Source organism: Heptranchias perlo, chromosome 13 (assembly GCF_035084215.1).
Source record: "Heptranchias perlo isolate sHepPer1 chromosome 13, sHepPer1.hap1, whole genome shotgun sequence".
Classification (NCBI taxonomy): Eukaryota; Metazoa; Chordata; class Chondrichthyes; order Hexanchiformes; family Hexanchidae; genus Heptranchias; species Heptranchias perlo.
In genome coordinates, this window is record NC_090337.1 from 42,794,059 (window position 1) to 42,819,643 (window position 25,585).

Genomic DNA, 25,585 nt, shown 5'->3' on the forward strand with positions numbered 1-25,585 from the left:
AACCATTCAGAAGTCAAACTTTTTTTTTGGAAGTGAAGGGAGCTGACAGGACATCACAAAAACAAGACCTTTGACCACAAATCCGGGAACTCGGAATTCAATAGGAATTTTGTTTTATCAATGAACGGGCCTCGTTCACACCGACACAAAGAGTTTGCTCCGGGGCTCACACCGCACGGGTCAAAGACAGCATTCCCAGTCCCGCACCAAAAAAAAAACAGCGCCCTCAAGCCCGGGACTGGCTGTAACTACAAATCCCCTCCACACACACACACACACACATAGACAGAGTCTCTAACTCGTATTAACTCCAATATGGCACCGGAAAACGCGGTTGCTAGGGAGGGGGTGGGCAGGGCAGCGCCTCCCTGGGCCCGGATGACCCCGTCGCGCCGCGATTGTCCCCACCGCATCACTGGGCCGTCGCGAACCAATCAGGGCATTTTTTACTGCTAGCTGCCTATTGCGGTGAAAGCGAGGCTGAGCGTTTTACCGGCATTTTGCCTTGTTCCGGAGAAGCAAAGTGGGGGGAAAGGCAGGTGCTGGAGCTTCTCGTTATTCTTTCTTTTTTAATTACTGGTCATTTTTTAAAAAAAAATAAGTTTACTTCTCCAGAGGCGAGAGACAATGGCGGACAACGATAAGCAGAGGCTGAAGAATTTCAAGAACAAAGGGCGGGATCTGGAGGTGAAGGAGTTTTTTTTATTGTTCCGTTTGGTGTTTGTTGGCGGTGCCGCCGCTGTGACGTCTTTAGTAATTTGTGAGTAACCCGAGTCGGGCCTGTGTGAGGCCTAACCGAGCTGCCAGGCGTGAGCAAGGCAGCCACTCGGGATGCGTTAAAAGTTTAAAGATATGTCAAAAAAGAGCCTTTAAAGTAACTTCGTTCTACAGCAGGATTCAGGATTACTTATTAAAATCGGGTTAACTACATTTATGAGCGACAGTTAGCATTTTCATGCGATTTGAAAGTAAAAGGTTTCTGGAAAATGTGTCAGTTGCCTATATTATTGTAAAAGCTGGCGATTTATAAACAGTGAATGTTTTAAAATATTGCAGGTAAAGGTCGTCATTTTTGATACTGTTAACGCATTTTATAGGAACATAACCTATAAATGCAATGGATCAAATTAAAAGGTAAATACTCCCAAGTCTAGTTAGTTCCCACCCACATATCTTTTTCGTAAATAATTATAATTGTTAAACTGTTTTAAGGATACATATTTATAAAGCAAGTAGTGAAGCAACCACTCTACAAGGAATATAAATTCCCATCTAAATAAACTCACCTCATGAAGTACATTACAGTATACGTTACGTGAAAGTGATTTTAAGGTTTCAATCTCACCTCAGCTCAAAGGATTGAGACTAACCTACTTGTGCATTATTGCTATGATGCACAGGTTGGTTATAACTTCTGTGAAGTCGTTTAAACTTCTCATTATTACCCTGCAATCACTAGAAAATAGTATGGGAAAGTTTTTAAAATTAATTTTAAGAATAATGGATACCTCGGAGTGATGCAAGGTAATTTGAGTTTAAATTACTTCACAGAAATTATAACTAACCACAAGTAGGTTCATCTTGATCTTTTGAGTTAACAGATGAATTTGGTGCCTAAAATCACTTACTTTTGCATAATGTATACTGTAATGTCCTTCATGGGGTGATTTTTATCTAGTTGGGAATCATTTTGATGCGGTTAGTGTACATCATGTGTTCATGTATGATCAATGCAAGTTTGAGAAATGATTGCATTGATTACTGGAAAGTATAGTTAAAATATGTTTGTATTGCAGGAAGGATCCCATGAGTGTCAGAGCTATAATGAGGGCTAGCATTATGACAGGACTTTATCCTCTTTATCCATCCCCTTCCACCAGAAAAACCTACAAGGCTAACAGTAACTCCATGAATTTAATTCTGGTTCCTGTTGGCTTTTAACCATTTACACTTTTTTTTACTTGCTGAGAAAATAGTATCTGACATACATAAGAGTAAAATATGAGTGTGATTTGTATTGTAAGGGCATGTAAACAAAAAACCTGTTTTATTGACTTGAATATTTTTGTTTAAACATTGAATACTGCTGATATCACTGGTAAGGATTAACTGATAACTTGATGCTTTAGTGGAGTTGAACTAAAATACATAGCTGGTGCTGAATCATATTGGGTTTATGAACATTAATGTTAAAATATAAATTAACAGTTTGCCTTAGTAACTGTTAAAAACTGGTAATCTTGATTGTGGTCACAACAGAAAAATGAGACTGCAACTGTAAACTGGAAATTTAGACAGGCATAAAGGAAAATTATATTTTAGATTTTGAATTTTCCACTTTCAAACTTTATGGTGGTAAAGGATAATGGTCCTTCTGTAAATAATTTTGGGATGTGCTCTTTAGTCTTACTGCTCTTTACATTGAAGAGGTGAGGAAAGGGACAGCAATTTTTTTTGATAAAGACATAGGTGCCAATGGATGTTCAGTATTGGGGAACAATTTTTTTTTGTCTTTTACATCTTTTACAACTGTTTTAAAACACTGTGCTCACTATAATGGAATTGAAAAAATAAAGCTTGTTTCAAGAAACAGGATGAGCCAGGAATTGCTCCCTAAATGGAGGAGCTCAACAGCACGCTCCGTTTTTAAAGGCGAATCGAAGGAGCAAGTTCCCGCGTTTGCACATGTACACTAAAACGCGGAAATCGTGAATTTGCTCCTGTTGTTCGCTGGCGATTTGACAGCTTCGAATTAAAGGGCCATCGCACGCTGCTATCATTGAAATAACTGAAAAATCGCAAACTTCCTCATCTGTCCAGCTGGAAAGTAACTAATTACGCCACCAAACAGGTACGTTTAAAAATACCAGGTCTAAACTAAGTTTTAAAAGTGCGGTTAGCCTTGATGACTACCAAACAACTAAAAATTAAATTTTAAAAATGTGGGGTTCTCATATTACTCCTTATTTTAATAGTTTTTGGTCATTTAAATAAAAATTAAGAATAAATTTTTTACTTTCCTGTCTGTCTCTAATTTAATTCTATTATTTCTTTGGCTTTTTATATATAAAAAATTAAAAATTAAATTTACAAAGACTTTAAACTTTAAATTAATGAAGTCTGCTTGTGGGCGTGACTTCTCTTCCTGACAGATTTTGTGGGTGTATCTTCTATAGACTGTTACATGCGCATCAACTTGCGCTTCTCAGAGGCTGAGTTAATAGCACACATTTTTTTTAAAAATTCAAAATCAAGCAAGTGGACACCACAGAGCCCGCAGTAAGTGCATTCGTTAATTTAATTTGCAGGCGCTGCTGTGAGCGTTGCTACGCCGCTCTGTGTAAGTGCTGGCCCATTATATTTTAAAGCAAACTGGTGAGGATATGTTTTCCTTATTTATTGATAACTATGCATGTAGCTGTGCCGTTAACTATTGGGAAACACCCTTGAACGATAGAAAATAGTGGATGGTTTAGCTCCCTGGAGGAACTGAGGAAACTTTTCCAACTGAGGCAAACATGAGTATCAGCTGATCAACTTGTAGTCTTCTGGTTAAGTATCCAGACGTTGTGCCTTTTGAACTACTTGGTCACCATGATAACAACTTGCATTTATATAGCACACTTTACTGGAAAAAAATCCCAAGGTACTTCACAGGAGTGTAATCAGACAAAAATTGGTGCTGAGCCAAAGAAGGTGATATTAGGATACTAGGACCATTGACTGAAAGCTTGGTCATAGAGGCAGGTTTTAAAGGAGGGCCTTAAAGGAGGAAAGGTGGAGATGTTTAGAGAAGGAATTTGAGAGCTTAGGGCCTAAACAGCTGAAGACATGGCTGCCAGTGATGGGGCAAAGGGAGTGGGCGATGTGAAGAAAGCCAGAGTTGGAGGAATGCAGAGTTCTTGGAGCGTTGTAGGGCTGGAGGAGGTTACAAAGATAGGGAGGGACAAGGCCATGGAGGGATTGGAACACAAGGATGAGAATTTTAAATTTGAGGCATTGGTGGACCGGGAGCCAATATAGGTTAGGTGTGGGTTAGGATACAGACAGCAGAGTTTTAGATGAGCTCACGTTTATGGAGGCTGGAGGATGGGAGGCCGACCAGAAGAGCATGGGACAATATCCTTTATTTTTTTGAAGATTTGAAAGTTTAATTAGAGATTGTTCTGAGTGTTTTGGTTACTCCAATATTTGGTATAAAAGATGAGTTTACATGTTCATTTTAGCTAGCTGGCAAAAGATCAGTGGATTCTGGTGTCGAACTTGCACCCAAAGATTTGCAGATCTGAAAAGTTTAATTGTGGTAAAATTTGCGTGCAGAATGTTATCGTATGGTAAGCTTTCCTCCAAAAGCATACTGTCATGGCACTTTTTTTTACACAATTCAGTGGGTGATTACAGAGAATTCTCCTCAATCAAAGCGTCAACCTTGGCTCAGTGGTGGCACTCTTGCCTCTGAGGCAAAAGGTTGTGTGTTCACGCCCCACTCCAGAGACCTGAGCACATAATCTATGCTGGCACTTCAGTGCAGGCCCCGTCAGCCTCCTCCGGCGGATGTAAAAGATCCCATGGCACTTTTTAAAAGAAGAGCATAGGAGTTCCTCTGCTTTCCTGGCTAACATTTATCCCTCAACCAGCACACACAAAACAGATGATCTGGTCATTTATTTCATTGCTGCTTGTGGGACCTTGCTTGTGTGCAAATTGGCTGCCTCATTTCCTACATTACAACAGTGACTACACTTCCAAAAAGTACTTAATTGGCTGTAAAGTGCTTTATGACATCCCGAGGTTGTGAAAGATGCTATATAAATTCATAAAACACACTACTGCTTTAATTTAATGCATTACTAAATACTTAATACTGGATATTTAATGGCGACAGCTATTTGTCAAAACATTTCAGTACATATAAGGCAAGGCATTTCTGATCCTGATTTACATTGGTCTGTAAAATAGGACATTCAGTTTTGATGAAAGTAATGTGAACAGAACATTGTTTTTCTGTGTGTCTTACGTCGGCTTGTGTACTGATCTGCCTACATGGACTTTCTCATTGTAAAAAAAATGGTAGAAGACTTGCATGAGGCATGTTTAAAAGCCTGATGAGTCTTTTGTAGTGGAAAACTGGTAATAGGTGGGCATTCTAAAATTTCTTGGGCACACTGCAAATTTCCATGTGCTGCATTTAAATTAATTTGTTTGCACCATTTATGAATTTGAGATGTTAATTTCTTAGTACAGGTAGTAAAATACCTGAAGAATTGTACTAAGCTGATAAAAATGGCATGTTTGTCATGGTAGGTTAAATATCCATACATCACTGAGGATTCTGTCTTTTTAATTTACAGGCATTTTACTAGTGAAGTCTGAAATAAATTAGCTTATTAATTTCCACAATCTGGTTGTATCACAGTTTATGTTGGTGTTTTGGCACTTTTGTCTAGATGTACTACTGACGATCCGGATTCTTTCCCCTCAGTCTGGTTCAGTAAAAACTGAAGTCGAATACATTTTAAAGTTCATCACAACTTTAATAGCAGGGTTCTTAGTCTGCAGCATTGATTTGGACTCCTGATAAAGTCCCTCTATGCTGGCAGAGCAAGAACAAAAACATACAGAAATCCACACGTTTTTATACAAATCAATAGGGTTGGAACATACTTAACGAGGGTCAACACCAATCATAAGCCGGGCATAGGTTGCCATGCGAGGTTACGTTATTTCCGGCCAATCATACCAGGCCACCTGTACCAATCTCAGTTACTAACTAATTAACCCTTCCTAACCATTTTGCATTCTGCTTCTTTGCCACGTAGACATTTTAATATTTTACCGAAAACTGACCACGTAGGGATTCTCACTACAATCCCTGAAATATGCAGTGTGAAACACAGAACATGGAGAGTGCACTTCTCATTCCACCCCAAATCCATTGGCTCCACTGTTACAGATCAGTTAGGATGATGGGCAATTCTTACGTCACAGTACAATATACAGGCTTGAAAATGATCAGGCTCAAATTGCAGGCCTTAATAGCTTACCAAGAGAATTAGTCCCTTTTTAAAAAGTACTTTTAAAAACTTTTCAGAAAATAATAGTATGGATGATCTCGGGCAATGATCTCATCAATGAATCAGATGATATGAGTGTGAAGCTGGGATAGTTATTTTGTAACTTTTTTTTGGTTGTTCATTGTGGTGATGGATTTCACTGTTGGGGAATGGAACAAACTTCTACTTTGAATACCCAGTGTCTGCAGTAGTCTCTAGTATATGTCACGATAGAGCGCAAAGCACTCGATTCTGCCTTAATTCCAGGCTTAGAGGAGCACACCATAGTGCACCAATGTCAATTTTCCCATTTTCCACTCCTTGTAGCCCTTTGAATGAAACTGCCAATATAATGGCCGTTTTGTGTTGGGGGGTCCAGTGCACTAGTAACTACTTTCAGGTTCCCCAGAATCTCCACATAGGGTTCTTTAAAACCAATAAAATACTTTCATCCCATCAATCTGGACTGGATTCAACATATGTGAAGACAGTTTTAATCCACTGTAACATTCCAGTCTCACTTGGTTCAAAACAATATTGAGAACCCTAAGATCACTCCCATGTAACGTTTATGTCTATAGTAGTTACTTTTAAGGGTTTCAGCTGATAATGGATTTGATTTTTGAGTATCCTAACTGGAGAATTTGAGCATGCCCCAAGACTCTTGAGGTGCATTAGAATCAGTCAAGGCTTAAAAGATAGTTGCAAATTTCAGCTTCTCAACCTGAATCACCAACTCTATAACTGATTGCTACAATCCCAAGTAGCAAACACTTTTTCACTTTCAGTTTGAATCAGTAGAATGATTAAAATGTAATAAATTGGGGAGTGTGCCACTCTTGAAAAAATATAAGTTGATGCAAATGTTCCATCTACTTTTAAGCAATTTAGATCGTTCAGTGAGCCTATTAAGTAATGTACTACATGATATTTACCACTTCTGATGTGGATAGAAAGGAAGGACTAGTACTTTAAACTGACAAGCATTTTTTTGTACAATTTTATTTTTATATATAAATAAATTTAGAATGTGTTGAGTGGCACACTGCTTTGGTGCCGTGGAATGGAAGAATGTGACTTTGTAGCTGCTGTTCCCAACACAGTGAATTATAGATCTTTGCCATGATGCTGGGGTAGATGCAAAGGGGACCAGGTGGTAAATACGAGGAGAGATCAGTATATGCTGCTGTCTTGCTAACTTTATAGTCAACTCAGGAACAATATTTGGTAGCGGCACGGGAACAGATTATCTCCTCACCCTCAGGCAGGAAATTGTCTCTGGTGCAAGCAGATATAAAGGAAGGGGAGGAAATAAAACCTTAAATTAGGCCATTACTGTTAGTAAATGGCTCTACCTAAGGGAATTGGTTCTTTTCTGGTTTATTGGCACTTACCAAGGCATGGGATGTCGCTGCTTGGGAACTGAGCTTGTTTCCATTTAAGGCACCCAGTATCAGAAAGTTATAGTACAGTTATTGAATAGATGTGTTGCACTTCTGCACTACCCAAATCATGACCTAAAAGAATGTCCTATGCTGAATCCATATGCTTTTTCTGTTTTGCTCCTTGTGACCTGAATGACATTGGAAATTCAGCCTGTTTTATATAATGAACCCATGCATGTTAGGAACTGGGTTGAGCAATCTAACCTAATTGCATGTAGATTCCTACAGCCAGCAGAGAGAAGAAACATTTATCCCATTGGCCTGAACTTCATTCAAGCCCACATCCTGGATGTGTGTGAGGTAACCTGTAGTGTCACCCAATTTCTTTCTTTGCCTCCTTTGAGGAGTGGTTCTACACTTAAGTTTTAACAAAAATTATTGTTGATTTAATGTAATTAATGTGCTGTTAAAATTGTTCCAATTTATGATCATGAGCTGTAATCAAACTTTAAATGCATGTATTTAATGTTGAAAGCTTCAGTTGTAAACTTTTCTCCTCAGTCATCGTCTCTACACTCTGTTCTCTTGCTTTAGTTGTGATTTTGCCTTTATAATTTGCATGATGGGGGGAGGGTTGGTGGTGGGGAATTGGTAAATCTTAGCGAGGGGCAGAAAATCACCTCAGCAGTTATGTGGGGATATACAGGCTAAGTGGGGGGGGCGGGGAGAGTAGCCAACGACATGCTCAGTTGGGTGGGGTCTTGTTCAGTAGGAGCAGGGGATTGTGATCGGACTACATAGAGACTGGAGGTAAGAAGCCTGAAATAATGCTGAGCAGACTGACGGAGAACTTTCTCAATGGAGTGCTCCACGCTGCAACTATACGTGAGAATCTAAATCGAAAGCAAAATACTGCAGATGCTGGAAATCTGAAATAAAAACAATATGCTGGAGATACTCAGCAAGTCAGGCAGCATCTATAGAGGAAGAAACAGTTAACATTTCAGGTCGATGACACTTTGGAAGAAGTTGAAGATTAAACAGTTTTTAAGCAAGTACAGAGCTAGGGAAAGCGGAGGAAAGAACAAAAGGGAATGCCTCTGATAGGGTGGAGGGCAGGAGTGATTAAATGACAAAAGAGATGATGGTGCAAGGTAAGGTAGTTGGTAATGGGACAAGTAAAGAAACAAAAGATGGATCTAGAGGAGCTGTAAAAGGCAATATCAGAGCCATTATTGGAACTTGCTGTCCAAAAAAATGGATTCCTCCTTCGTCAGGCGGATGGTGGAAATTTCCACCATCCGCCCGACGAAGGAGGAAGCCTCCGAAAGCTTGTGGAATTTAATTTAAAATAAATTTGTTGGACTATAACTTGGTGTTGTAAAATTGTTTACAATTGTCAACCCCAGTCCATCACCGGCATCTCCACATCAAAAAAATGGGAGCAGTGGTTATGATTTGAAGTTATTGAAATCAATGTTGAGCCCAGGAGGTTGTAAAGTGTCTAACCGAAAGATGAGGTGCTGTTTCTCGAGCTTCCGTTGAGCTTCATTGGAACAGTGTAAGAGGCTGAGGACAGAGAGGTCAGAGTGGGATGAGGAATTAAAATGGCAAGCGACCGGCAGGTCAGGATCACACTCATGACTGAGCAGAGGTGTTCAACAAAGTGATCACCCAATCTGCATTTGGTCGCCCAATATAGAGGAGACCACATTGTGAGCAGCGAATACTGTATACCAAATTGAAAGAAATGCAAGTAAATCACTGTTTAACCTGGAAGGAGTGTTTGGGGCCCTTGATGGTGGGAAGGGAGGAGGTGAAAGAGCTTGTGTTGCATCTCCCGCTTCTGCACGGGAAGATGCCATGGGGAGGAGTGGGTGTTAGGGGTGATGGAAGAGTGGACCAGGATGTCGCAGAGGGAGCGGTACCGTCAGAATACTGACCTTTCAGCGACACCCTGGGTTCACTCTTACAACACCCGCTCTCCTCCCCACAACACCTTCCCGTGCGAGCGCAAGAGATGCAACACCTGCCCTTTCACCACCTCCTTACCCAGGGTCCCAAATGCTCCTTCCAGGTGAAAGATTTAGTATACTGCTTGTAGGAATGTCATGTAGAATTTTTAAGTGAGTTTATTTTCTGCTTTGGTGTTGATTTAAATTTTAATACGCTTATAGTTTTTCAACTGATTGGTAGCATTGTACAATAGGTACCATTCTAGTTAGGTGGAAGATGAGTTTAAAACTGTAAGTAAATGCATTAGAAATCCTAACTACTTATTTTGATATTGGTATGTTGATCTTCTGGAAACTGCTTCAGGCTCCCAGTCACCAGGAGCTGAGTTCAGTTCTACAGACACTGGTAGCCCTCTGGTGCCCTCCTCAAGTGCCCATTCTTCATATGTGAACTTGGACAGTGGGTGTCAGTCAGTTGGTATTTGACCTTCAGCACCAAACAACCTAGCCTAGCTGAGTCCTACCTTATGTCTTTACATGTACACTTTCCAGTAAAGGTCTGTAGGATAGCGATTTAAAAGTAAGAACTCTAGTTGCTTCCTCTCGTCACCTAGCCATGGGATCAGATCTTGGACCATCCTGATCTGTCTTGGTCAGCACCACCTGTATTGCATTTACCACTAAGCGATTTGAAGATATCTATAGCTATATACTGCACTATTAATGGGAATGGCAGTAGCTGAGGTTCATGTTCATGTTTGAATACTATTTACCTTAATCACTATTATCTACACAGCTATGCTAGAATAACAGTTCTAATTTTAAAAAAATCCTTTGATTTAAATAGCAGAATTATAATTTGTTGTAACCTGGAAGATAAATTAAATTAACCATAAACTTTTCTTTTTCTTTAGTCTATGAGAAGACAACGAAATGAAGTGGTTGTAGAACTAAGAAAGGTAAGAATGCCTGGTAAAGCAACCCAGCTACAAAAGAAAAATAGAGGTTAATATTTAGCAACTAAGTCTATGTGCTAACTGTTTTTCTAGTAAGAGGTTATGAAAATGAGAACCATATAAACCTATGATTGCATTTTTTTGTGTAGATGAAAAGTTGCTTAAAAGGTTTTGTTAATGTTAAACTGGTTGAATGTACACAAGATGCCATGTAGAATATCAACATGTTACTTTGTATATATGCAGAGAAAATTAAATTACATGCACCTGTGAGAAAATTGGGATAATCACAGTCAACCGTTTTTGAGTCATTTGGATTTTTGTTGACATTTTAATGTTGCAATGAAAAGTTGCTATTTCTCATTGAACAGCAAGATATTTCTGTTTTTGTATAGAACAAGAGGGATGAACATTTATTAAAGCGAAGAAATGTACCTCAAGAGGATGCTTGCGAAGACTCTGACCTTGATGGCGACATCAGAGTGGTAAATACTTTTACTGCTGTATGAGACATACTTAGTAGAATTTGGGGCTCAAATTTTGATGCTGTCGTTGACTGACTGAACATTGCCACCATGCCTGCTTCTGCTTTTGAAACATCGCCAGCATTTTGATTATTGGCTGATTAGATCAATTGATCAGCATTTGCTAGTTAAGCTAGTAAGATGCAAACACTAATTGTGGAAGTAGAGATTTTAAAAAATTCATTCATGGGATGTGGGTGTCGCTGGCAATGCCAGCATTTATTGCCCATCCCTAATTGCCCTTGAGAAGGTGGTGGTGAGCTGCCTTCTTGAACCGCTGCAGTCTGTGTGGTGAAGTATCTCCCACAGTGCTGTTAGAAAGGGAGTTCCAGGATTTTGACCCTGCGACGATGAAGGAAAGGCGATATATTTCCAAGTCGGGATGGTGTGTGACTTGGAGGGGAATGTGCAGATGGTGGTGTTTCCATGTGCCTGCTGCCCTTGTCCTTCTAGCTGGTAGAGGTCGTGGGTTTGGGAGGTGCTGTCGAAGAAGCCTTGGCAAATTGCTGCAGTGCATCCTATGGATGGTACATACTGCAGCCACTGTGCGCCGGTGGTGAAGGGAGTGAATGTTTAGGGTGGTGGATGGGGTGCCAATCAAGCGGGCTGCTTTGTCCTGGATGGTGTCGAGCTTCTGGAGTGTTGTTGGAGCTGCACTCATCCAAGCAAGTGGAGAGTATTCCATCACACTCCTGACTTGTGCTTTGTAGATGGTGGAAAGGCTTTGGGGAGTCAGGAGGTGAGTCACTCACTGCAGAATACCCAGCCTCTGACCTCTTGTAGCCACAGTATTTGTGGCTGGTCCAGTTAAATTTCTGGTCAATGGTGACCCCCCACGATGTTGATGGTGGGGTATTCAGCGATGGTATTGCCGTTGAATGTCAGGGGGAGGTGGTTAGACTCTCTCTTGTTGGAGATGGTCATTGCCTGGCACTTGTCTGGCGCGAATGTTACTTGCCACTTATCAGTCCAAGGCTGGATGTTATCCAGGTCTTGCTGCATGCGGGCTCGGACTGCTTCATTATCTGAGGGGTTACGAATGGAACTGAACACTACAATCATCAGCGAACATCCCCATTTCTGATCTTATGTTGGAGGGAAGGTCATTGATGCAGCAGCTGAAGATGGTTGTGCCTAGGACACTGCCCTGAGAAACTCCTGCAGCAATGTCCTGGCGCTGAGATGATTGGCCTCCAACAACCACTACCATCTTCCTTTGTGCTAGGTATGACTCCAGCCACTGGAGAGTTTTCCCCCTGATTCCCATTGAATCAATTTTACCAGGGCTCCTTGGTGCCACACTTGGTCAAATGCTGCCTTGATGTCAAGGGCAGTCACTCTCACCTCACCTCTGGAATTCAGCTCTTTTGTCCATGTTTGGACCAAGGCTGTAATGAGGTCTGGAGCCGCGTGGTCCTGGCGGAATCCAAACCGAGCATCGGAGGTCTTGTTATTTCACAGTCAAAATATTACTTTCTTTCCCAACCTTTTGGGGTGAGCGAGGTGAATGAATTATTGTACTTATAAGTTCATTTGCTGCTCTTGAAATTTATTTTTCTGTAAAGTTTGCACTGTTCAAATGGATATTTATATGCTAGCAAGGTTTCTTATATATAACAATCTATGATGAAAGTTGGATTTCTTATTTTAAACTTAGTTTTATCCTGGTCTAAATGTTAGCTATGAATTTAGCATGGTAATATTTGCAATCAGAACAACATTTTCATTACTAGCAATTACAGTAGATGCAGGAGAATATTTTTTATTTCATGGAGATAATATCACAATTGAAAACAGATCTCATTGTAGGGGAAAATTTGAGTGCCGTTAGAATCACTTTGTAATTCATATCAATTTTGTTCCCCATTTAATTTAGGATTTACATTTAACTTAATTGTAATTACTTAAAATTACATGATATAAACAAAATACATGAAAGCAGATGCAATCATCTTCCGGTTCTGGCAATGATGCCACTCTTTAGTTATTGGTTCAGTTCTCTTAAATATAAGTCATATTCCATAGCACTTTATCATGTACCTTAACGTAATTCTAATCAGTAATGGTAATACCCAGTGGTAAAGTTATGTCTGCTTTATTATTGTAAGTTGAAAGATACTCGGGGTTCTTAAAAAATCTGTTAGGCTAGAATCGGGACTCCATGTCTGCCTTTGGGGGCATTTTGCCAGATTGCACGATTTGTTTTTGTAAAGAGTTTTGTAGCAATTTTATATTGTCGTTCACCAGTTTCAGTAAGCAACTTTTCTATGTGTATCTAAACAATGCATAAATAAAATTTGTGTTCTTGTACATTTTGCTTTGGGACTGATTTACAATACAGTAAATAAATTGGTTGGGAGATTAGTAACATAGCAAAGTTTTTTTTTCCCCCACAAATTGCCCTGGTGTTAATTTAAACTACTGTAACTTTTTTTCAAAATGTTTTGAAAACTAATGTTCCTATCTCTCTTTTATTCCCTTTCTGCAGCAAAATACATCGCTAGAAGCAATAGTGCAGGTGACCAACTTTAATGTTAAAATTGTACTTTTATTTGCCACAATGTGAACTTAAATAAGTATTTACTAATTGTAATAATTTTATCGAACAGAATGCTTCCAGTGACAACCAAGGGCTTCAGCTCAGTGCAGTGCAGGCTGCTAGGTGAGATTGTCACTCTCTGAACGTTCTAAAATTTGATAGAATCTCAAAATATAAGTAACCTATATCTCTGGAAATAAATGCCAGTTCATTTCCTGTAGAAAATTTAGAGGCTATTGTTTGTTTAAAAAATTTGTATGCCGCTTGTCCGACATCCAATATTGGATGAGCAGAAATTTCCTCCAGTTAACTATTGGGAAGACCAAAGCCATTATCTTCAGTCCCCGCCACAAATTCCATTCCCTAGCCATCGACTCCATCCCTCTCCCTGGCCACTGTCTGTGGCTAAACCAGACCGTTTGCAACCTTGGTGTCCTATTTGACCCTGTACTGAGTTTCTGACCCTATATCCTCTCCATCACTAAGACCACCTACTTTCACCTCCATAACGTCGCCCGTCTCCACCCCTGCCTCAGCTCATCTGCTGCTGAAACCTTCATGCCTTTGTTAACTCTAAACTCGACTCTTCCGATGCTCTCCTGGATGGCCTCTCACTTTGCACTCTGCTTAAACTTGAGCTCACCCAAAACTCTGCTGGCCGTATCCTAACTCGCACCTAGTCCAGTTCACCCCTGTGTTCGCTGACCTACTTTGGCTCCCGTTCTGGTAACGTCACGATTTTAAAATTCCCACCGTGACCTTGCCCCATCCTATGACCCACAACCCTACAAGATCTCTGTGCTCCTCAAATTCTGGCCTCTTGCGCGTCCCTGATTTTCATCGCTCCACTATTGGGAGCCGTGCCTTCAGCTGGCTGGGCCCTAAGCTCTGAAATTCCCTCCCTAAAACACTCTGCCTCTTAACTTCTCCCCTCATTTATGACACTCCTTATAAACCTACCTCTTTAAGCAAGCTTTTGGTCACCTGTCCTAATATCTTATATGGGTTGGTGCCAAATTTTGTTTGCTAACACTCCTGTGAAGCGCTGTGGGACATTTTACTACGTTAGAGGTGCTATATAAAAGCAAGTAGTTGTTGAAGTAAAAACTTTCCAAGTTTTCAAGTTGCCTTTTGTTTGTTTCTTCCAACAGGAAGCTGTTGTCAAGTGATCGCAATCCACCAATAGATGATTTAATAAACTCTGGCATTTTACCAATTCTTGTGCATTGTCTAGAACGAGATGACAAGTGAGTAGTGAACATGGCCATTTTTATTTAAAATAAACTTTTTAGTCTACAAATGGTTTTGAAATTTTAAATCTCTGGATTGAAAGAAAATAAAATGAAAACAGCTTTTGTTTTCTGATATTTAATGATTAAAGTGAAAAGCTGCATTTTGCAATGCTTCATAAAATGACCTGCAGACTTTTTAATTTGCTTTGTCTTGTTTATAGCCCTTCGTTACAATTTGAAGCAGCATGGGCTTTAACAAACATTGCTTCTGGCACTTCAGAACAAACACAGGCTGTGGTTAAATCAAGTGAGTATTGCCTTTTTTTTCTTTTAGATACTATGATTTTGGAGGCTACTGAGATATTACTGGTAGTTGTACAAGTAGCCCTATAAATATATTTGCAACGAACTTGAATTAATAATTCCCTGTAAAGCTTACAACCTGATAGTTTAATTTAAAAACTATACTTTAAATTTTAGTTTAATCAAACAAAGTTGTGTGCATTTTACTGATTGAATCCTTTAGGACAACAAATGATTTGTGTTTGGTATGTTTTGGATAATGCTTTAAATAACTTGGTAGAACAGTGGTTTAAGAAAACACCTATCTGTGAATTGCTTCAACTTGTGAATAATTCATAGTTTATTTTCAAAGTTTAAAAATTTTGAACAAACTTTTACATTAAAAGCCCCATCTTTGCATTTTAATTGGACTTTTTCTTCATTGATGCTGATTCTAAAACCTCTAACTGCAATATTATGATTGCTTAAAACAAACTAAAAGTAAACTGCAATGTGCCTTGCAAGAATAAAATCTAGTTATTCTCCTTTTTACTGAAATGTAAATCTTTCTAGAACTTGTTTCATTGATTTTCTTCTTCCTGCTAGATGCTGTTCCCCTTTTTTTAAGACTGCTGCACTCTCCACATCAGAATGTGTGTGAACAAGCGGTTTGGGCTTTAGGCAACATCATAGGTATGTTTTGTCATTTAACATTGTTTATTCTGATGGTTAAAAGCTTAGAAAGGATCTTTCTTTTGTTGTTATTGGAGTAGATTTGCAACTTGCCACCTGGGTATAAAACTGGCATTGTGGGTCATCTACAAATGAAAATTGGGCTGTTTCTATTATGAGGGGTCAATCCACTATACTAGCTTTACCCCTGGGCAACAAGTTGAAAATCTATCCCATTGTATTATGTAGGAAATCTGGGTGTGTTAAGGGGCTGCAACACAGAGGAGTCATAACTTGTGAAATTGGAACTTGAATTTAGGTTAGCTTCCACATGTACACTGACATCCCAACTTTACCTCTCTACCACTTTCCTTGACTCTTTGTTTGCCTAAATGCTTTAAGACTGCTGGTTTGACATCAAATCCTGAGTGAGTTACAGCTTCCTACAGCTCATTATTGGAAAGTCTGAAGCTATCATCTTCGGCCCCTGCCACATGCATCGCTCTCTTGCTACTAATTCAATTACCTCTCCCTGTCTATTTTCTCAACCTGAACCAAATTGTTTGCAATCTTGGCGTGTTGTTCGATTTTGAGCTGAGCTTTAAACCACATATCCTATCCATTACTAAGATTACTTGCTTCCACCTTGCAAAATCGCTGCCCCACCTCACCATTCTCCACCACTGAAACCCTTGTAAGAGCCTTTGTCATTTCTAGTCTTGACTGTTCCAATACCCTCCTTGCTGGCCTCCCATCCTCCTGCCCCCATGAATTATATCTTGTCCAAAACTGCCATTTGTGTCCTGTGCTGCCCTGTCTTGGTAATTTATTATTCCCGTCCTTACTGGTTTCCTATTCCCATTGTGTTAAATTTAACTTTCCTCATCCTTATCTACAAATCCATTCACAAATCTTTCCCATCTTAACCCAGTCAGCTCCTCCAATCCTATAAATCATCCCAAATTCTCTGTTCCTTTGATTCTGGCTTTCTGCCCCACCACTGTCCCGCCATTAGAATCTTTCAGCCGCATCAGTCCTGCTTTATGAAACTCTCTCCTTAGGCCACTTCTCTCTTCCTAGGCCTCTTCCACCTTCTAAAAAAATCTTTTCAAAACTCATCTCTTCGCCAAAACAGTCTTCCACGTCTCCTAATCTCTCTCTCTCCTGGCTTGGCATCCATTTCTGTGAAGTGCCTTGAGCAGTATTTTTATGTTATAGGAGATAGGCAAATTCAAGTTGTTGACTATTTTATAGGCGTCTCAACTTCAAGATGTTTTATTCATTTGAAACACACAGAGTGTTCTGTACAATATGTAGAATTGTAGTGTTTTATATTCAATTTACTATTTGCGTTTTCTTTTGCCGATGAAGGTGTGCAACAAGTGTTCGGATCCTATTTGGTGTATGTTAGGGTTAGGCTAGAAGAGATACTGCAATTTATTTCAACGTGGTAGAGAAGAATGTTAACATTTTCAAAATGATATTGTCATTACTGAAAACAAAGGGCGTACTTTTGAGAAATGACTGAAAAATAGAAAGATACTTGCTTGCCTTGTTTATGGTTTTAATTTTCTGTTGTCATCAGCTTCCCCTCGATACATGTAATTTGGCAGATATTGGATGTAAAATATTTAAACCCATTTTTTTCATCTGATCGATCAGTTCATCGGATGAAACTTTGAAATTTAAGTATATGCATTCTTTAATTATTGTATACTTCTTGAAATAAACATTTCTTCAGAGTACTTATATAAGAGACCTTTTTTAAAAAAAAATGGCATTTATATAATTAGGCTAGTATTTTATGTCGATCGACAGTTGTTGCAGGTAGAAATAACTTATATTCTACTTTTTGTTTGGATGTATTGGGAGAATTAATTTTATTGTTAAACAGCCTAAATGTGCCTTGAGTGCTGGCTTGGTTCAGTGGTGGCATTCAGGTGGCCTGAATCAGAAGGTTGTGCGTTAAAGTACACAATCTTGAGCACATAACCTAAGCTGATATCTCATTGCAGTACTCGGTGCTGCATTGTCGGAGATGTTGTCTTCAGGTGACCCAGTCCACCTGTTGAGGTAGATGTAAAAGATCACGGCTATATTTTGAGGAAAAGCGGGCCGTTCTCTAGTTGTCCTGGCCAACATTCATCCCTCAACCAATACTACTGAAACAGATTAACTGGTTATTCATTTAATCACTTAGAGTTTTCTGTGTGCAAGTTGGCTGCCGTGTTTGCTAACAGAAACACTTGATTACACGTCAAAAAGTACTTGATGGGCTGTGCAGCACTTAGAGATATTCTATAGATGTGAAATGTGCATTCAGAAATGCAAGTCTGCCTGTCTTTTAGCTTTGTATGGAATGGGCTGGTGTTTTTTCATGTTGATTGGCATTTTGCATATTGTGCTTTGTGTGATGTTAAAACTGAAATTATTTTTTCCCTCAATTGTTACAAACAGGGGATGGCCCTCAATGCAGAGATTATGTCATTAGTCTGGGAGTTGTGAAGCCCCTACTTTCTTTCATTAGTCCATCTATTCCCATTACCTTTCTTCGAAATGTCACTTGGGTGATGGTTAATCTCTGTCGTCACAAGGACCCTCCCCCACCAATGGAAACCATTCAGGAGGTAAGTAATTTGAGGTTTGTCAATTTGTTTCACAATTTTTAAAAAAAGTCTCAGCTGAATCATTTAAAAGCTAAAATTGGCACTAATTGTAATCCGAACAAAAAACTTTTTCCTAGATTCTTCCAGCCTTGTGCGTGCTCATCCACCACACAGATGTTAATGTAAGTATGTGAAGTCAGCACACGTGCATAAATTGTCTCCCGAATGGTGCGGCTTAGCTTGCACAAGTGAACTGCACAATGTTTGAAAGGCTGAAAGTGCATTCCCTTTCCAATCTCCACCAGCCCTGCATGCCAGCATGTGGTTCCTGTTCTTTCAATCCGGTTTCCCTTGTAACCCCACTTCCATCCACTTTTGGTGGCAGAGTCTTTAGCTGTCTTGATACTACACTCTGGCACTTTCTCCCTAAATCCTTCCACTTTCCTACTTCTCTCCCCATCTTCAAAACCTCCTAATAATGTGCCTCTGTGTGCATTCAATCGTCTCACTATTACTTGACCTCAGTTTCTTTTCCTCTGGAACACCTTTTACTAGAGTAAATCCAAGTTGTTCTTGCTTAATTTCTGAGCTTTGTAAAGTGTTTAAATATTGCTCTTATCAGTGTTGGGGTAACAATTTACAGATGAAAGGATAAATTGTAGCTGATTAGCAGCAATAATATTCCATATGACTTGTCCTTGTTTGGAGCCAGTGTCAAGTGGCGGCATTAAAAGGAAGAGGAAAATCAGAAGGGAGTTCTCTTTTGTGGGTGGTGGTGTAATTCAGACCATGTACTTCAGCTCTTAAGTAATTTTGTGTGGATTACAATTTGTAAAAGCTTCATGCATTTTAAATAGTAAAATATATGGCTAGCAATATAATCAAGTGTTGATAATAGTCTGCTGTGCAGTCTTTGAGTTAAGAATATCAACTCTGTATTTTGTGTGTGTATATTTGTATAGTATATATGCTCACCAAATACTTCAAATTTTTATGACCATCAAATATACAGTCCAGTATTTGTCAGTTTATTTACAACTAATGGGTCTCCCGTGGCATTTCTCACAGTTAATCAGAGTATAACAGAAGTTTGTGAAGACAGTGGAATAAGAAGGGATTCTGAGCTAGCCCAGGTATTACAGGCTAGTTAGTTCAACATCTGTGGCAGGCAAAATTTTGGAATCTTTAAAAGTAAAATTAAAAAATAATCTAGATGAAGAGGGAATGATTAGAAATAAGGATTTCAAGCAGGAAGATCATGCTTGACAAACCTGATGGAATTCTTTTGAGGAAGTGACGAATATAGTGAATGGGCGAAATGCTGTGGATGTCACATGGACTTTCAGAAAGCCTTTCCAAAGTACCACACAGGAGACTTTTGGAGAAGATTAACAGGTTTAGAATTAAGGGAAGGGTAGCAAATTGGATTAAAAACTGGTTAAAAGGGAGGAAACCAAGTAGGAGTTACAGGCAGTTTCTCAATGGTTGGAAGTGGGTACTGGTGTCCCTTTGGACTCTGTTCTGGGACCACTTCTGTTCACTGTGTACATCAGTGATTTGGATATAGGGCTAGAGGGAAGAGTGTCCAAATTCGGAGACAATATTAAAATAGGTGGCTCAGTAAAGAATTCTGAGGACTAAAGGAAGCCACAAGTGGATATTGATAAGATGGTGGAATGGGCAAAAAAGTGGCAGGTGGAATTTTATGTCTGTGAACGTGAGGTGATACAATTTGGTAAAAAAAATTATATAGTTTGCGGGAGGGCTTTGTGATGCGGAAGAGCAGAGGGATTTGGAAGTTGAGATTCACAACGTTAAAAGCAACACCACAAGTGGATAAGGCCTTAGTTAGGAGAATGCTGGGTTTTATAGCAAGAGGCATAGAATATAAAAGTCTGATGTGAATCTATATAAAACCTTAGTAAGACCACAATTGGAGTACTGTGTGCTGTTGTGGGCTTCACGCTATAGAAAGGATGTTGAGACAATAGAGAGGGTACAGCGCAGGTTCACTAGGTTGTGGCCTAGTATGAGGAAATACAAATACGAAGAAAGACGTAAGAAATTGGGTCTGTTTTCATTAGAGCAGAGAAGATTAAGGGGTAATTTGATAGAGGTGTTTAACATTTTGAAGGGATGGGTCAGAGTAGATATAAACAGACTGGTTCCAGTGATTAAGGGGTATAGATTGGGGCACAGCTGCAAGATTAAATGCAAGAGACTTGGGAGAGAGCAGGAAAAACTTTTACACTGAGATATGTGAGGCTGTGGAATGCACTACCAGAGCTAGTGATTGAAGCACACACCATGTCAATATTTAGTAAGTTAGGTGGTTGAAGGAAAGGGGGATATGTGCCCAGTGGGGATACATGAGATTAGGACTATTGCTCCTATGGCGGTTAAACATCAACCCTGACTAGTTGGGCCAAATAACCTGTTTTTGTGTTGTAATTTCTGTGTCACTACTTAAAAGTGGATGAGATGGATAAGTGGTGAAGTGTTTTTTCATTGGCTCAAATTTCCCAGGAACTAATCAGAAGAGCATGACTGGTTTTTCTCGTGTTGCAGAAATGTTTAAAGTGCATAAAAATATTTTTAGTATCACAATTGTCGGTCTCCATGGTATTGCATGCTCTGTGATTAAATCCCTTCGTAGTCTCACCCCTCTATATGTAATCTCCTCCAGATCTCTTGCTCCTCCAACTTTGGCTCTGTGCAACCCCCCTTCCGTCACTCCACCATTGGTGGTCGTGCCTTTATACCCCACTCTCTGGAATTTCCTCCCTAAACTCCTCCACCTCTCTCCGCATTTAAGACCCTCCTTAAAACCCATCTCTTTGACCAAGCCTCTGGTCATTTCTTATATCTCCTCCTTTAGTTCTGCATTCATTTATATCTCATTACGCCTCTGTGAAGCACCTTGGGACATTTTTGTAAATTGAAGGCACTATATAAATGCAAGTTGTAAGTCAGGGAATATGATCCCTCATGCCCCTCTCTGTTGTCTTTGTGTTCCTATTTCTCGCTGTTTCTCTTCTGGCCTGTGTCCCTCCTCTTCTGCTTCTGTTCCCTTAACTCTTTTTTTCTTTTTGGGTGGGAAATAGTTGGTGATATGTCAGGGAAAGGAGCTAATACAGCTACATTTGGGGATTATGGGGAAAATGTGGCCCTCAGTAGCTCTCTTCCCATCTCCCCAATTACTGGTGCTCATCTCCCTGTTCACTGTTCCCATCACATCCTCTTCCCCATCACCTTCTCAGTACCCATTGCCCTTCCATTATTCCCTTTACTTCTCTACCCACTCAATGCCTGAATTGTCCTCTCCCCTTTTTCTGCTGTCACTTCACCCATAACCCTCCGTTCACTCTTCTCCCCCCTCTCCGCAAGGAGGCTAGAGGACCCCATAACCAGTTGCACTCTGTTTTCAACCCACCCCCCACCCTGGCCGCACTCTGCCTTGCCATCTGTTTTGCTCCAAGGTTTTGTTTGCAGTCAAAAATAAATTTTGTTTTTTTTACAAAGAAATCAAATTAGAATGAGGCAAGAAATTGCCTGTCTTTCTCTTGTGTATTTTCTGTCACTCTCCCCCTCTTCGTCCTCTCTTTTCTCCACCCTCCTCATCGCCTCTGGAGGGGGGGGGGGGAGAGGAGAAGAGAGGGGGCGCGGACCCCTTTGCCCCCGACCTCTCTTCCCACCGCCCCCCTCTCTCTTCCCCACCCCCTCTTGTCTCCTTGGTTTCCCTCACTTTCTCTGCCTCTTATGTTTAAAAATTAGAATCTGTCTGACAGATATAAGCCATTAGCATCAACCTTTTTCAACTGAACAAAACAGCCCTGACATAGTATAGACAAGTTACCTTTTTTTTAAATTGAGGTAACATTTACATGAAGAAAGAAATACTTTCTCCATAAATGTAGACACTAATTTATAATGGAAAAATTGAGACAAAAACATGACTGAATTCAAGTGGTGCAGGCAGAAAGCACATGTAGACATCAGATTTTTAGTATGTTATAGATAGATGCATATTTTATGTTACTCCATTTAGTAAACTGGCAATGCACTAGATACCTGGTGTGTAGAACGAAGTGTACCACTTGTGCCTTTGGGGTGATTTACTAACCTGATGCCACTCAGTGTATTTTCCATATACTGCTGAATTAAGTGGAACCTTATTTAAAAAAAAACTTTTTAGAGTTTTCTTTATTGTAACTTTCACATAGTTGCTCATATACTGAATGTTTGTTGTTGTGGACTTCAGATTTTAGTAGACACTGTTTGGGCCCTGTCCTACCTAACAGATGCTGGAAATGAGCAGATTCAGATGGTTATAGATTCAGGGATAGTTCCTCATTTGGTGCCCCTTCTCAGCCATCAGGAGGTCAAAGTTCAGGTAAGGATACTGTCAGCCGAGCAATGAACATATTCCTCTGATCTTTTGGCTGAAAATAAAATCTTAAATTTGTAAAAACATTTGCATCTTTACCTTTCAAGTTTTTGCTGTGTTATTATTTATCAAAAGTTTAAAGATGAACTTAACATTTATCATTATGTGTTCTGCTTTATTTATGTTGAGGCAGCACAGAACCCTAGAGTTGAGTCTTGGAGCCCCTGAACTGGAGTTTCAGCATGATTTCCACCCAGATATCAGCATAATCTGGGCGGAATCAAATGAAGTAGCACCAAAGAGCGCGGAATTTTAAACTTAAATTGAGCCCATAACTACTTTATACTCATAGCCGCGATCTTTTACACTGGTTCAGTGGTCACATGAATGCAATGTTGATCACACGTACCTTCAGTGACCAGCAGTCAATTGAAGCCTAACCCCTGTTGTGCTTCTTCTGCTGCAGTTACTTCAAATTCAGTTTGAATTAGTCTAAATTCAGTCAATTACAGCAGAGCAGGATATACCTGCGTGGCTTCAGTTCCCTGCTGGTCACAGGTCTTATGTATTAGGGACAGATCAAAGCAGTCAATTGAAGACAATTAAATAGTAAGACCAGGAGCATTAAATCAGTCAATTGAAGAATGGCTCATTTCCTGGTACTCCCACTCCTCTTCGTGATGCTGGAGCATGCCGTGTTCTAGTCACGAATTGATTACACTGATTCATGGGAGATTTTATGTTAATGAGTTTGCGCAGAAACTTGAGCATAATTTCACCTCAGCAAAACCAGCGCATGCTGGGCGCATGTTGTCAATTGCTCCCCTGGCTGAAACTTCATGCCCCTGAGTTGAGTCTCACGAGTTAAAATTGGCATTTCTGTGATTTCAATCTGACCCACATAGCTGTGAATCTGATTCAGTGTTGATACTGCTGCAATTCCTTGGAGAATTAAATGAGTTATATACGTGTGATTTTAAATTAAAGGTACTATTGATTAAACAAATGTTGCAAAATGTGGTACATGTTGGAATGATCTTAAGAAAGTAGTATAATTATTAGCTTCAATGAATGTGTGCTATTTTTAGTAAATACATGAATTTGTTTTTGGCTGTCCAGTATTTACCAAGAGAAATATGTAAATGTTCCAATATGTGCACTTTCTGGTATTTTAAAAAAGCAGGATAAAACTTATTTGTATATACATTTTTGTGATTTAACAAAATATTGACATTTGCCCAGACTGCAGCTTTGCGAGCCGTGGGAAATATTGTAACTGGTACTGATGAACAAACACAAGTAGTCCTCAACTGCGAAGCTCTTTCTCATTTCCCAGGATTGCTGACTCATCCTAAAGAGAAAATCAATAAAGTAAGAAACTCCAGCATTCACTTCTGCCTGGTAAATCCCATGTTCATATGGATTATGTATAGCTACAGTTCTCTTGTTCCTTATCAAGTCTAATAACATTTAGAGCAGTTCTGTTGGAAATGATGAAATGGAGATTATTGGCTCTGTGTGTCTGTGTGTTAAGTGCTGGGGTGCTTTTTAATGTGACTTTGTTAATGGTAAGATACAAATATTTAAAAGTAACATATACATAGAAAAATTGATTTTCTGAAATATTCTTTTGTAACGATGCAATAATGTCAAGATACAATAGTTTAAAAAATACTGTGTGTGTGTGTGTGTGTGTGTGTGTGTGTGTGTGTGTGTGTGTGTGAGTGAGAGAGAGAGAGAGAGGGGGGTGTTGGTAATGTGGATCTGATTTCATTTGTGAACACCAGTGCTGATACTGAAGTGCATCTGAAGGCAATCACATTTCATTTGAGGGGCTTTACAGTGTGATTTTTGCTGATGATTACAGCCTCAAACAGTCCACTTGCCAGCTTGGGCATGCCAGAATTCTCTGACTGGGTGGCATTGTTGTGACCCTGTGAGCTGATCCAACAGAGTTAGCATCTAAAAATATATTTTCAAGTAAGATCTTTGAACTTGTACGCTGTCTTTGGGAAGTTGCTTTCTGCAGCCCATACCTACCCTGTACAAAGACATTTTCAGTAGTGAATCAGTTAATATGCATAATTTAAATGCTTGCTCATAAAGTCCAGATGCCTCAAAAAAAAATGAGAACAGTACAGACAAATGTTACTTCTAAATAAATGCTCAATGCACTTTGTACTTTTACTTGACCTCCCTTCTGTCCGCTAATTATACAGGAGGCAGTATGGTTCCTATCCAACATCACAGCTGGCAACCAGCAGCAAGTACAAGCAGTGATTGATGCAAACCTTGTTCCTATGATTATACATCTTTTAGATAAGGTGAGAGGCTACAACTTGATTTTTCTTTTGCATTTATATAGTGTCTTTCATGTTGAGACTTTTCAAAATGCTTTATGCAATTTATTTTTTAATTGAATTATGTAGATAAACTATTATTCAATTCAGTATACAAAGGGAATGTTAGAACCATTTCCATATTTTGAAACCTGGTCAAAGTGATAAAGTGCAAAAAGTTGTCGCAGGGAGAGCAATGTTATTAGAAATGTAATGGTTTGTAAAGTCATTCCTTTTTTATATACAACGGTGCAGAGAAGAACAGTATTCCTGGGTCCATATGATTTTAAAATAGCCCCCAAAAATTCTAAATCAGTTCTGCTTCATTACTTCACTGTGGTTTAAATTCTAGCTTGCTTGCTTACTTTTTCTTTTTCTTCCTACCTAGGGTGATTTTGGTACTCAGAAGGAAGCTGCTTGGGCAATAAGTAATTTAACTATTAGTGGCAGGAAAGAACAGGTGGGTAATACTAAAGTTTAGGTAAAACTGCTGACAGTGTCAGGAAGTCATAGAGTTAATTCATTGATAAGCTATTGTATTTCATTGTAAAGTTTTAGTTTGTAAATTTCACTTGGATTTTGTGTAAATTTTTTTGTACAAAATGTTTTGTCATTCCTGTTTTGTAAAAGACAGAAATATGATGTGAAACAGCCT

At 39.4% G+C, this 25,585-nt stretch overlaps 1 protein-coding gene across 2 annotated transcripts in view; it reads left to right on the forward strand.

Annotated features, from left to right (window-relative positions):
• The first annotated feature begins 464 nt into the window (after positions 1-464).
• Positions 465-25,585, forward strand: part of kpna4 (karyopherin alpha 4 (importin alpha 3)) — a 37,322-nt gene continuing 12,201 nt past the window's right edge. The window contains exons 1-14 of one of the 2 annotated variants that reach the window (XM_067995368.1): positions 465-687; positions 10,308-10,352; positions 10,745-10,834; positions 13,362-13,391; positions 13,483-13,535; positions 14,564-14,659; positions 14,866-14,951; positions 15,533-15,619; positions 18,056-18,225; positions 18,342-18,386; positions 22,466-22,597; positions 23,834-23,992; positions 24,811-24,915; positions 25,319-25,390. In XM_067995368.1, the coding sequence (XP_067851469.1) occupies positions 628-687; positions 10,308-10,352; positions 10,745-10,834; positions 13,362-13,391; positions 13,483-13,535; positions 14,564-14,659; positions 14,866-14,951; positions 15,533-15,619; positions 18,056-18,225; positions 18,342-18,386; positions 22,466-22,597; positions 23,834-23,992; positions 24,811-24,915; positions 25,319-25,390 (1,230 nt within the window). In that variant the 5' untranslated portion in view covers positions 465-627. The remainder of the gene's footprint in view (positions 688-10,307; positions 10,353-10,744; positions 10,835-13,361; positions 13,392-13,482; positions 13,536-14,563; positions 14,660-14,865; positions 14,952-15,532; positions 15,620-18,055; positions 18,226-18,341; positions 18,387-22,465; positions 22,598-23,833; positions 23,993-24,810; positions 24,916-25,318; positions 25,391-25,585) is intronic. The other variant, XM_067995369.1, reaches the window with a different exon arrangement.